The sequence below is a fragment of the Pteropus vampyrus genome, unplaced genomic scaffold (assembly GCF_000151845.1).
Source record: "Pteropus vampyrus isolate Shadow unplaced genomic scaffold, Pvam_2.0 Scaffold63, whole genome shotgun sequence".
Lineage (NCBI taxonomy): Eukaryota > Metazoa > Chordata > Mammalia > Chiroptera > Pteropodidae > Pteropus > Pteropus vampyrus.
In genome coordinates this window covers 3,864,527-3,877,827 of record NW_011888844.1, presented here as the reverse complement: position 1 = coordinate 3,877,827, position 13,301 = coordinate 3,864,527, and the positions used below count along the sequence as shown (strand labels likewise).

The 13,301-nt window shown below is 33.3% G+C and overlaps 1 protein-coding gene across 1 annotated transcript in view; it reads right to left on the bottom strand.

Annotated features, from left to right (window-relative positions):
* DACH2 (dachshund family transcription factor 2) overlaps positions 1–13,301 on the bottom strand; it is a 687,399-nt gene that overhangs the window by 489,503 nt on the left and 184,595 nt on the right. Inside the window, exon 2 of the mRNA XM_011361163.1 lies at positions 732–770. Coding sequence (XP_011359465.1) covers positions 732–770 — 39 coding nt within the window. The remainder of the gene's footprint in view (positions 1–731; positions 771–13,301) is intronic.

The window sequence follows — 13,301 nt, the reverse complement described above, 5'->3', positions numbered from 1 at the left end:
ACAGATATTTTAGGAAGTTTCAAGCTTCTTAGACTTCAAAATATTTTTAAAAATGTATTTTCAGAAGAAAAATATTTTTAAATATTTTAAAACTACTAGCATGCCTACAAAATATATCTTGCCTAATGCTTAGAACAACTCCAAAAGATTAGAACTGTGGATTTTTTTCCTCTTATTACTGTAGCACACTTAATAGCCTGTGCTGCCCTGCAAAAGTGAATGTATCTTCCTAAGCATTTCAGAGCCATGGGGTGGGTGAATTACTTCCACATTATTTTACATAAGTGTAAAATTTATGTCAGTGACCCTCCCTCAACCCCCATCAACTTTGCAGCCTTTCTCTAGCGTCTGCTTTAGTTTCCAGGGAAGGAGTTGCACTCTATAGCTGGAAATCATCTCCCCACTGCATGGTCCTGGGATTTACTCCCAGTTAACAGGTATGAATGGTTACTAACTGGCAATAGTGAACTGTGGAGACCCCAACCAACTAGAACCTTCAAATGGTAAACAGGTTCTAATTAGCCATAGCCATTTGGATTTCATTTTTTTTAATTATTAACTAATTATTAAGCAAGATTCAACATTTGTTGCTGAAAAATTTTAGTGGCTCTACTTTCCTACCTTAATTAATATAGTACAGGGAACCAAATTGTTGAAGTTGGGCTGAATCTGTACAGGCTCCAGGACATTCCCAGGAAGTTGATTTTAAAAAAAAATAAATACATAAATACCTGTTAACAGCTTGTTTTCTTGTCATTTGCCTCTTCCTTCTAAAAGGAGAGTATAGCAAAAAATAAATAAATAAAACTGGTTAATTGAGAGTTCTGGTTAATTAGCTTCCAATTAATCAAGGCTTAATTATACTTCACAAAAAAAAATTCTTCTTAAACTCTGCAGAAATTTTAGATAAGTTACACACAATGAAACACCAGTAGAGAAGAGTACAAAGAAGGTAGGAAAGCCTGGATTGATGCTAGATAATATTTTAAATATACAGATAATGTTATTACATTTCCAGTGTAATCCCACACTGATTAAAGAATAATGTGAAATGTCATGTTGTTTAGGGCTTTTCTATAGATGAAGGCAAGAAAATAAGTTTATAGATGTCTGCTGAAGAAAATGGCCTCGGGTCGTAACAATTCCCAAAAAGATTCAGCAATATTGTGTCTTTTCCCTTTCTCTCAAGATCCTTCTTTCCCATCCCATTGGGTATTCTAACACTTTTTAGGGGAAAAAATATCCCCTTCCAGTTTTTTGGCCAACAGAATAATAAAAGTAAGCCAATATCAATGTTGTGCCTTAATTTCCTAAACATGGAGCCATTAAACATACAGCTCACTCTATACTTACTTCTGGAGTAACACTAAACTATCTTACATCTTCCCCCAAAGGGTTACATACGTGCACACACGCACACACACACACACACGCATCCACGCACTCACAAACATACAGTCATAGACACATCCACACAAAATAAATTAAGCGCATACAAAAAATCAATAAAAACCCCCACATAATTAGCTTAGTTAATAAAACAACCATTCTTTCTACTAGTATTATATTTCCAGGTGTTCCCAAACTTTTCAATGAAGAACAATGAAATCTAAAATGCCACGCTAAAATAAAATATATATAGAGAGAGACATATAGACTGTAATTTGGCTGTTTTGAACCTAGGATATTTCTACTTAGTATAGAAATAGGAACCTTTCTATAATGCCCACTATGAATATATACAGTTGACTCTTCATTTCTTTATATTTTTTTCTTCTAATGGCCTTTTTGTTAAAAGTTTCCTTTCAGGTTTTTTGTTTGTTTGTTTTTAAAAGGCAACTGCTTCCCTGCTGAAAGGTCTGTAGAAAGATTTCTAAATAAATCACAAATGCAAACATATATTTGGGATTGCTGGGGAAAGGAGGTGAGAATGAAGAAAAATGAGCCTTTTTTTTATCTACTTTTGTGTTCTGTCACCTAACTGACAGAACTATTTGATTTTGCTTTATAGTTCACACACTCAACCTGCTTTGAAATGACACTTACTTAAAGTAAAATATACTTATACATACTAAGTGAATGCTAATGCATACTTCCTTGATCCAGTGTGCTATATATCACTAGACTGGAGGACATTTCTTTCCTTTTACCAAAGATTCTTCTCTTTTTTACTTAAGAAATTTTGTAAACTCAACAGAACTTTTTTGATTGTCATCATATGTATATAATTATGCTAAGTTCAAACAAATAAAAAGTCATTTAAATCTTCCTGACCTGAGCTTCACAAATTATTTAAGCCCAGACTTTAAAATTACCAAATACTGAAACATTCTTGTTAGTATTATACAATAAATATATGTGTTTGTGAGTTGACTGTCTTTTGCTAAGGATATAAAACTTTCTTAGGAGTTTGCCTTGACTTTTGAAAATTTTTCATTTGTCTTGTCAAATGTGAGACTATATTTTACAATACTGTCTAATTCTAGCCGTAACTCTAGGACTTTAGAAACTACAAGTTAACTACATATATTTTATTTTTGACATTCGAAATAAAATGTGACTTCTACACTTCTGCACTTGTTCCTCTTGTGATGTCAACTCATTTATTTTAGATTTCCTTGTACTTTGTCAAATAATCAAAATTTTGGAAAATTTGACTGAATAAGCAAATCCTAAAAATATTAACAGCTCAGTATAGAACAGCTCTCATCCGGATTCCCTGGAGTTGTCCTAGAATGTTTCATATCCCTGCTAATACCTCTTTGTCTCCTAAAATTGTATTTTGCTGCCTCTCCCCAATTCTAAGTCTGGCTATAAAACTAAAATCATTAACAAAGTGCCTAAAATTTACTAAAACTTATCTTTGTGGCTGAAATATATATATGACCACATTCTTACAAAAGCACTGGAAAAATGAGATTACACATTGAAGAACATTTGCTCAGATACTATACTCAATATACCACTACCATCATTTGAATGATTACTGACCAAGGTCCTACAACATACGGTGATGAGTAATTAGGGTCTCTACTCAGGTCACCAGCTCCAATCATCATAATTTCTGCACTGCATTAGGACACTGATTATCTTTATTATATGGAGACACTCCCCTAGCATATGAATTACTACTAGAGGTGATTCTGCTCTGGCTGAGACCCAAAAACTGAGTAATTAAAAGCAGGCTATATTTTAAATTTGTCAAGATCATTTTTATCCTGTACCACTGATAAGTAAATTTGCACATTTTGATTCTTCTAACTTGTAGTACGTGAATGCAAGGCCACAAAGTTAATGGCAATGGTTGCTGCCTAGTTTGCCCTTCTCCGATTGGAGTCAGTTTAGTAGAGAAATCAGAGATATAAAATTCTTATTTTTAAAACTTAATCTTAGACCATAAAATCACATTTAATAATAGAGAAACAGCATGCAAAACATATTACAAGGCAATAAAATATCACAAAGTAAAAAGTCCAGTTAAGAACTCACAGACCATTAGATTTAAGTATTTTAGTCCTTTTGAAGTTTAAAATTCACTATTGAATATCACATAGTAAATCCTATCTCTGATGTGAAGGTAACTAATTCTTCACATGGTAAATTACTTAAAACAGAGCATTTTAAAGATATGGTCAACCTTTTAGATGATTTATTCCAATGGATTTCAAACTGGACTCTAAAAGAACTTCAGGAAAATGCTGGTGAGTGGTAGAAAGAAATACAAGAGGGAGCCATCCCTTTTGATCCCTTTAATTAGTGAAGCTCTTCTTTTTCCTATGTGATGTATCGGATGTCTGAACTGCTCGAGTTTACTACCCACCAACACCACCATTTATCAAATGAGAAAATTAGCCCCTGAGATGTTTAATTATTTGACCAAGGTTACATAGAAAATTAGTGTCAGAATTCTTCAGACTCTTAATTCACACTACTGCCCTTGAATTTGTCATCCTGCTTCCTCTACTGTATATTAGGGGACCGCTTTTTTAACCTTCCACCAAAGATTATCATATCTGTTATATCCTTATGGAAACATAATAAAGTCACTAGATATACATTTAGATAGTAGAAGAAACAAGACAAAATCCATGGCTCCTTTGATCTCTAGGCCAGTACTCTTTCTACACTACACTTCTTTTATTTTCTTTTTAATTGTTTATTTAACTATAGTTGGCATAAAATATTATATTAGTTTTAGGTGTACAATAAAGTGATTCAACATTTATATACCTTGTCATGTGATCTTTTAAAGTAGAAGCTCAAAACTGGCAAATCAGTCTGACAAATATGTTTTGTTTGGTCTGCCCAGACTTTGAAAATCTGAAAATTTTACATGAAATCTAAACTTATAGTAGGTTCTCTAAAAAACAAACAAACAAACAAGCAAAAAAAAAACACAATAAGAAGATCTGCCAATACTGGTCTCACATACTTACTGTCTCAGCACAACTAGATGGATTAGAGAAGCAATGTCTACCTATAGACAGAGCATACACTCTTCTATCTCTTACAGGTCTCATAAATTCCTATGATCTTACACTTGGCCTTCTAAATGAATTTATATTATCTTGCTGACTCAAGTATAAATTGGATTTTTATAGCCAGTATTTTAAATTTTGCAGGTATAATTTATTCAAACAGTCAATTTTTCCCAAAGAAAATGCGAGACATCTGGAAACTTTCATAAGAATGTATGCTATTTATTGAGGGTACACTAAAAGTGCTAGATTGTTTATCTACTTGAAAAGTCATATGCATTTCATTTAGTGAAGAAATCAAAGCCTTTGACTCTTGACCATTTTACTATTTCTTTACATACAGAAAAGTACCTAAATCAAATTGTGTTAAATGAAAATAGATTCAATAAAAAATAAACTTTGATTACACTTAGAGAAACAATATAATTCAATCAGACATTCAATCAGAATAGTAGCCATAAATTTAAAATTCCAAAAGATCAATAAAATATTTCCTATTGTTTGGTATCTATATACATTGTGAAATGATTGTACACTTAAATATATACAATTTTATTTGTCAATTATATTTCTATAAAGGTGGAAAAAATACATCCTATGCTTTGAAATGGGAGTCAGCTATTAACCTAGCATATACTGCCATATATGGGGGACTACTAAATTAGGCTTTAGTTGTTCCTTACACAGACAAGATCTTTTAATCATGTAATTTGTTGTTCTGGCTCAATACAATAAACAAAATGTTGATTTGGGAACAAATGTAGTAAATATATATGACGTGAGTCAAGCATTGACCCACCCCTCCTCCCAACGTTACTGGTATAGGATAAACAGTCAGTAAACAGGTGTTAATAAAACTTCTATAGGTTCTCTTTGGAGACATTACTAAATCATGTTAACTGTTGCATTTCCACTGTTGGAGTTTTTAGAGAGTTTCCCTTACTCTAAACTAACAACTTATTCATTTTATATGCCAACTCTCACCCCATAGCAGCTATTATAAAGCTATTTAAACTTGTTAGGAATCCTGGAATTTCTTTGACAAGCATATATGTTAAAAGAAAAATGAACTAAAAGTATAAAAATAAAAGCTGGATTATTTCAGGCTATGTAAGTTTCCAGAGAGCATCCAAACAATTGATCACTTAAGTCTCCAAAAGCATGTTCTTCTGATTGAAGGCCCCAAAAATTAAAACTGTCATTTCCCTCCTTTCAGAAATTTTTCTTAGAATTATTTAGGAATAACAAAAACTTTGGTCATATTAAATATCCGCTTCTGAATTTTACCAAACATTCAAAGAAGAATTAACTCCTATTCTTCTCAAATTAATCCAAAAACTTCAAGAGGAGGGAAGCATCCCAAGCTCATTTTATGAGGCCCCCATTACTCTGATTCCAAAACCAAAGACATTACAAAAAAAAGAACATTATAGGCCAATATGTCTGATGAACATAGATGTAAAAATCCTCAACAAAATATTAACAAGCCAAATTCATCAAGACATTAAAAAGAGCATACAACATGATCAAGTGGGAGTTTGGTTCAATATCCACAAATCAACTAATGTGATACACCACATTGACAAATCAAAAAATAAAAACCATATGATCATATCAATAGATGCAGAAAAAGCATTAAAGAAAATCCACCATCTATTTATGATAAAAACTCTCAGCCAAGTGGGAGTAAAGGGAACATACATCAACATAATAAAGGCCATATACAACAAACACACAGTTAATATTATATTCAGTGGGGAAAATCTAAAACAATTTTCCTTAAGATCAGAAACAAAGCAAGGATGACCACTTTCACCACTTTTATTCAAAATAGTATTGGAAGTCCTAGCCAGAGCAATCAGACAGGAAAGAGAAATAAAAAGAATCCAAATTGGGAAGAAAGAAGTAAAACTGTCATTATTTGCAGATGACATGATACTATAGAGAACCTTAAAGATCCCACCAAAAAAAAAAAAAAACTGTTAGAAATGATAAATGAATTCAGTAAAGTATCAGGATACAAAATTAATATCAGTTGCATTTTTATATACCAATAATGAAAAATTCAGAAAACAATCCCATTTCCAACTGCATCAAAAACAATAAAACACCTCGGAATAAATTTAACCAAGAGAGTAAAAGACCTGTACTTGGAAAATTATAAGTTATTGAAGAAAGAAATTGAAGAAGATACAAATAAATGGAAGCATATACCATGCTCATGGATAGGAAGAATTAAATGTCTATTACCCAAAGCAATCTATATATTAAATGCAATCCCTATCAAAATACCAATGACTTTTTCCACAGAACTAGAAGAGATAATCCTAAAATTCATATGGAACCAGTAAAGGCCCCGAATAGCCATGGCAATCTTGAGAAAAAAGTTGGAGATATCACACCACCTGATATCAAACTGTACTACATAGTAACGAAAACAGCATAGTACTGGCATAAAAACAGACACATATAACAACGAAACAGAATAGAGAGCCCAGAAATAAAACCACACTTACATGATTATTTAATCTATGACAAAGGAGACAAGAATAGACAATGAGATAAAGACAGTCTATTCAATAAATGGTGTTAGGAAAACTGGACAAATACATGCAGAAAAAATAAAACTGGACCACCTTCTTACAACATATACAAGAATAACTCAAAATGAAGTGAAGACTTAAATGTAAGACCCGAAACCATAAAACTCCTAGAACAAAACTTAGGCAGTAAACTCTGAGATTGCTCTTAGTAATATTTTTTCTGATATATCTTCTCAGGCAAGAAAAACAAAAGAAAAAATAAACAAATAAAACTATATCAAACTAAAAGGTTTTTGTACCATAAAGGAAACCATCAACAAAATGAAAAGAAAACCTACTGAATGGAAGAAGATATGTGCCTATGATACATCTGATAATGAGTTAATATCCAAAATTTATAAAGTACTCATACAATTCAACAAGAAAATAGACGATCCAATTAAAAAATGAGCAAAGGATCTGAATAGGTTTTTCTCCAAAGAAGAAATACAGATGAACAGTAGACATATGAAAAGACGTTCAAGATCACTAATCATCAGAGAAATGCAATTAAAATCACAATGAGATATTACCTCACACCTGTCAGAATGATCATCATCAATAAATCAAAAAACAACAAGTGTTGGTGAGGATGTGAAGAAAAGGGAACTCTCATGTACTGCTTGTGGGATTAAAATTTGGTATAGCCACTATGGAAAACATTTTGGAGGTTCCTCAAAAAATAAAAATAGAACTACCACATAACCCAGCCATTTCACTTCTGGGTATTTATCTGAAGAAAATAAACACATTAATTCAAAAAGATATATACAATCTTATGTTCACTGCAGTGCTGTTTAAAATAGTCAAGATATGGAAGCAACCTAAGTACCCATCAATAGATATTTAAATAAAGAAATTGTGGTACATATATACAATGGAATGTTACTCAGCCAAAAAAATGAAATCATACCATTTGCAATAACATGCATAACCCTAGAGGTTATTATGCTAAGTGTAATAAGTCAGACAGAGAAAAATAAATACCGTATGATTTCACTTATATGTAGAATCTAAAGAACAATATAAATTAACAAACAAAACAGAAACAGATTCATAGATACAGTGAACAAACTGGTGTTTGCCAGATGGGAGAGGGGTTGGAAGGCTGGATGAAAAAGGCCAAGGGATGGAGAAGTACAAATTGGCAGCTACAAAATCGTCATAAGAATGTAAATTAAAGGATAGGGAATATAGTCAATAACATGGTAATAACCATGTATAGTGCCAAGTGGGTACTAGACTAATCAGAAAATTACTTTGTAAATTGTATAAATGTCTAACCACTATGTTGTACACCTGAAACTAATATAAAATAATATTGAATGTCAACTCTAATTGAAAAATAAAAATTAAATAATAAGTAATTATCTGCTTCTTCTGAAAGACTTTGGTGCATAAGCTTTATTATTTTAAAAGTCAGGAAGATTTAAAATCAGAGTCTAAAGGAAAAAGAAAGGGAAAATTGAATATGACATGGGGTGATAATAAAGATAAATGAGCCTATGGCATTTTTTTAAACTTGTTTATAAAAGAGGGGTTCTGGATGTGTGTGTGTGTGTGTGTGTGTGTGTGTGTGTGTGTGTGTGTGTGTGTGTATCAGGCTGCCAAATATAACTTAAAAAATGCAAGACTCTATACCAATTGTCTCTGACAGTTGATACTTTATACAAATAGTATTTTGTCAGTTCAGTCTGAGGAGGCTCAGTAGGTTCACTGATATTTCTCATATGTCCGACAATAACAAAGAATCTCTAAGATAAAATTATGGTTCAGAGCAACAAATGTATTTTTCAAGGCAATTGTTCCTAAAAAATTAGAATAACTTGTTCTTCTCAAAATTATTTCAGTATATACAATATGGGTATATCTCCCATCAAGGATGAGGCCAATTAAATACCTTTAGTGGTACTGTCTATGCGTCTGAAATAATGTTTTCAATAATATTCTTCTACATATTCAAACTCAGTAAATATCAGGCATATAAATAAGTTCTGATCATTAGATAACTTATCTGAAATTATTTATATTTTATAAAACTTTAAATATTAAAATCCCACAAAAGCTTCATAAAATTTAAATCATTTAATGTGCATCTTTGTCCACAATATTTCTTTTTAAAATGTTTCTCTTACAGTCTTTCTATCCATTTTTGTAGATTTGGAAAAAGACATGATGAGTTACCTTTTGAATCTTATCCTTTGATCTGTATGTGGAGCCTAGCCAGCTTTTTGTAAGGGATTTTTTAAACCCTGTTATACTAGTTATATTTCAATTCTTTCCATTGATAATAATGTATTGCTATTGTCCATTCAGAATGACTCACAGAAAAAATTAAGGGAATGCTCCAGATCAAATGTAACATTTATGATAGATATACATTAAAGCCCTTGAGACATTGGACACAATCACCGCTTTATCAACTTTTAGTTAGCTTTGAGTTTGATGGTTTGATATCATACTCAAATGATAATAAATTGGCCTACTTCCTAAATAATAGGTTGCCTATGTAGAGAACTTAGTGACAGTCTCCAATTTAGAAGTGCCGATTAAAAGTATCTCCTTCCTAATATTTATAACAATGTGTGAATATTTTATCTATTTACTTGTTTTAGATCTATCTTCCCTATGAAAATGCAATCTCCATGAAAGAATAGTTTTAGCTTTCTTGTTCACTGTTTCACTCCAAAACCTAACAGAGATGCTGGCACAGAGGAGGTGCTCAGTATATATTTGTCAAATGAACTTAACATTGGCCGTGTGAAAGGACACTTTACTCTTATTTATATTCATCACTGCAGAGTCTTAAAGCTCATTTTCATATAACATATTTTAAGAATCTATTTCTGCTATGCAGTACTGATTTGCATCTTTGGTGATGGTGCTTAATTTATATAAGGACAGCCATGGTGTTTTAGAATATGAGTAAATGTTCACTAAATAGCTAAAGTTGATTAGAAACATCATGAGTCCAAACTTAGTTGATGACATCAAATATACTGAATTGCTGATAAGTAAAAATGTAGAATCATTATATAGTTATTCATAAAGAAAAAGAATATTCTAAAATGTATTTTAATTATATCTTAACTTTTTCTAATATTTGACTCATTTGTTTAGGGAAGCTTAAATAGATGAGTAACGCAGACAGCTCTGTAAACAGAACCCAGCTAAGCTATTTTCCATCAGGTATTCTTATGACTCAAATATTTTCATTTAATTTTGTTCCATAAGCTCCTTAAATTATTGATACAGTGTTGGCTTCTTTTTTCTTGCTGTTCTGATTGAGTGTTCTTGGCTTCCACAATCTCTATATTGGTGGTTCGATCTTCTTCTTTATCCACTCTGTTGATTCCCTCTAATGTACTCTTCAACTCAAATAATGGGTTCTTTATTTCTGACTGATTCCCTTTCACAATTTCCATTTTCATTTTTGTGTGTGTGTGTGTGTGTGTGTGTGTGTGTGTGTGTGTGTGTGTGTTTATCTCTTTATTAAAGTTCTCACTGAATTCATTTACACTTCCCCTAGGTTACTGAGCATCTTTATAACCAGTGTTTTGAGCTCTGCATCTGTAAGACTGTTAGACTGTAAGACGGGATATCTGTTGTTCTCTCATATGGTTTCTACTTCTTTGTCTTCTTATTTTGGCTGCCTTTCTCTATCTGTTTCTATATACTAAGCAAAGCTCCTAAGTCTCCTTGTCTTATTAGCATGGCTTTGTGTAGTAGTTGTCCATTGACACAGTCCTGAGAGAGGATGAGCTCCAGTACAAGTTTAGCCCCAGTCTGTGCCACTCCGGGGCCACCTGTTAAGATTCAGCAAGCAATTCACAGATCCTATGCTTATAGTTGCCTCAAGAAACCATGTCAGAAAACAAGGCCAGCTGCCGCCAGTGTGAGTCTTGGTGCTGCTCAGCAAGGAGCACCAGACTCTCAGAGGACCAACTGGATATGGCTTGGCTGGGGCACAAGTTGGGGGAGGCAGAGTTTCAGGGAATACTCTGGGCAGAGCAACCTCTGTTATCCAGCTTGATGACATCTCAGCTATGGTGGCTTTGCCTCCACACACTGGTAGTGGGGAAAGCTCAACAGAGGAACAATGGATACTGCCAACACTTCTGCCTGGGAGAGTTCCTCACCTCTTGCCCTCGCTCCAACAACTCAGCATCCCCCTGGAAGTCCCTGGTGCCCCCTGTGCAGCTGACCTGGCGCTGGTGCTCAGAACAAGCAGGTCTGTCACCGAGAAAGTGTGCTTGCAGACACAGCCCCTTTAAGAGATGTCTGCAGCTGCCAGCTGCTGCTGAAGCCTCTGTCCCACTCCAGACCCAGACCACGCAGTCTCGCATCTTCACCCTCTCCTACCTCCAACATTGCAGGATGATTTCTTATTTCTTTCCCTAGTTGTAGTGCTTCTGTTCATCTAGATCCCATGTGACTTTGCTTGCTGCTTACTCTGTGTTTCAGTCACAACTTTGATGTGGTCATAAAAGGAATGAAAAAAGTCTCTATCATCTATGGCATTTTTTCCAGAAGTCCTGATCTGCCCTTTTTTCTTGATATATTTTTTCTTTTGTTCATCTTGTCACTTTTATGATATATAAAGAACCAACCTCTTTAAGAGTTAAATGAAGCTTTTCATACATGTTATAACTGATATTTAACAATGTGTATACTGATTCTATAGAGGCCACTTTTATCTCCTCTCCCTATGATAGCAATTTCTTAATTTAATATTTATTCTCCAAATACTTACTGAATCTTAACTATGTACAAAAGGCTTCGTGCTATGGTCTATGGAGAATATGAAGATCTTCAAGCATGGTCCCTAGTATCAGAATATTACAATCTAAAAAGAGAGATAAATCATGGTCACATAATGTTACATTTAAAGGCCATGAGTGATAAACTCCACACAATTTCCCGGCATTGAGTAGGCTCTCAAAAGTATCTGATAAATGAATGTTGAATGCATAGGTGATATAAACTAAGTATTATAAGGGTTTAGAAGAAGGAATCACTTTTACCTGGAGTGGTCAGTGAAGTCATTATGAAAGAGATGAAATTTGATTTGCTTCTTTAAAGATAAATAGGTTTTGAAAAACAAAGAAAGAAAGAGAACAATGCTTTAGGAAGTTGAAACTGACAGGATGGGCAGAATGAATTGCTACAAGACAATATGGAGGTGAGACCAGGAAATTACTGCAATGTCTTCAGCATGACATGACCAGGTTGATAGAGATGAGAATCAAAAGGAAGAGACGTGCAACAGAACATCTAAAGCTGGCATTAATACGACTTATTGTTTAAATTAATATAGGTACAAAGTATAGAATGGAGCAAAGGAGAACTCTTAATATATATGACTTTGTCCATGAAAAGTCATTTTCCAAGTTCCATAAAACCGAGTTATTAATGAATTTTCAAACAACAACCTATTCTGGAAACAACAGTGTTAACGGAAAGAACACTGAACAAGGCATAGGAGACTTAGGTATTAGTTCCAAATTATACAACTAACTAGCTGTGTGACCGTGAGCAAATGACTTCCTTTCTCTAAATCCCAGTATACTCATTTGTACAACCAGTGTTAGATAAACTGGCCTTTCTGGCCCATCATAGCTCAAATACTCTATGGTTCTCCGATTCCTAAATTGCCAACTACCTGCCAAAAATACAGACAGATTAAATTGAAATTCCTCTGAGAAGTTAGTGGTTATTGTAGCACTCTTGAGACATAAATTTTTTCCTGTGATTTATAAATAGTTATGGCAATGCTAATCAGTGGTATTCATCTAAGGGATGTATTCTTTCTATATTTCAGAAAAGAACTAACTGAAAATTCTCCAGACATTTTATTTCACAGAGGAAATTGATAGAGTACTATTCTGTTTGTATGCTACAGAAAGGTGAACTTGAAAAGCTGAGGAGTGTGGATGTTTGTTTCAGCAAGTTTCACGTCCATTGAAATTTATACACCTCTTTTACAATAATCTGTATTGTAATAAAAAAAGTTGACATTATCTATCTTTATGTATATTGAAGTGAGTTTATTTTCAATTAAATCTTCTTCAACCTTTGCTCTTTAAAGATTACAGAAATTCAGGATTCTATCCTATCTTCACAGCTTGTACTTTGTAGTTCTAAGGTCAATCTAATTCCCCTTCTCAAATGTTACATCTTTCTTTTATATGGTAACCGGAACTAAACACAATATTCTAAATGGGGTTATAGAAATGTTGTA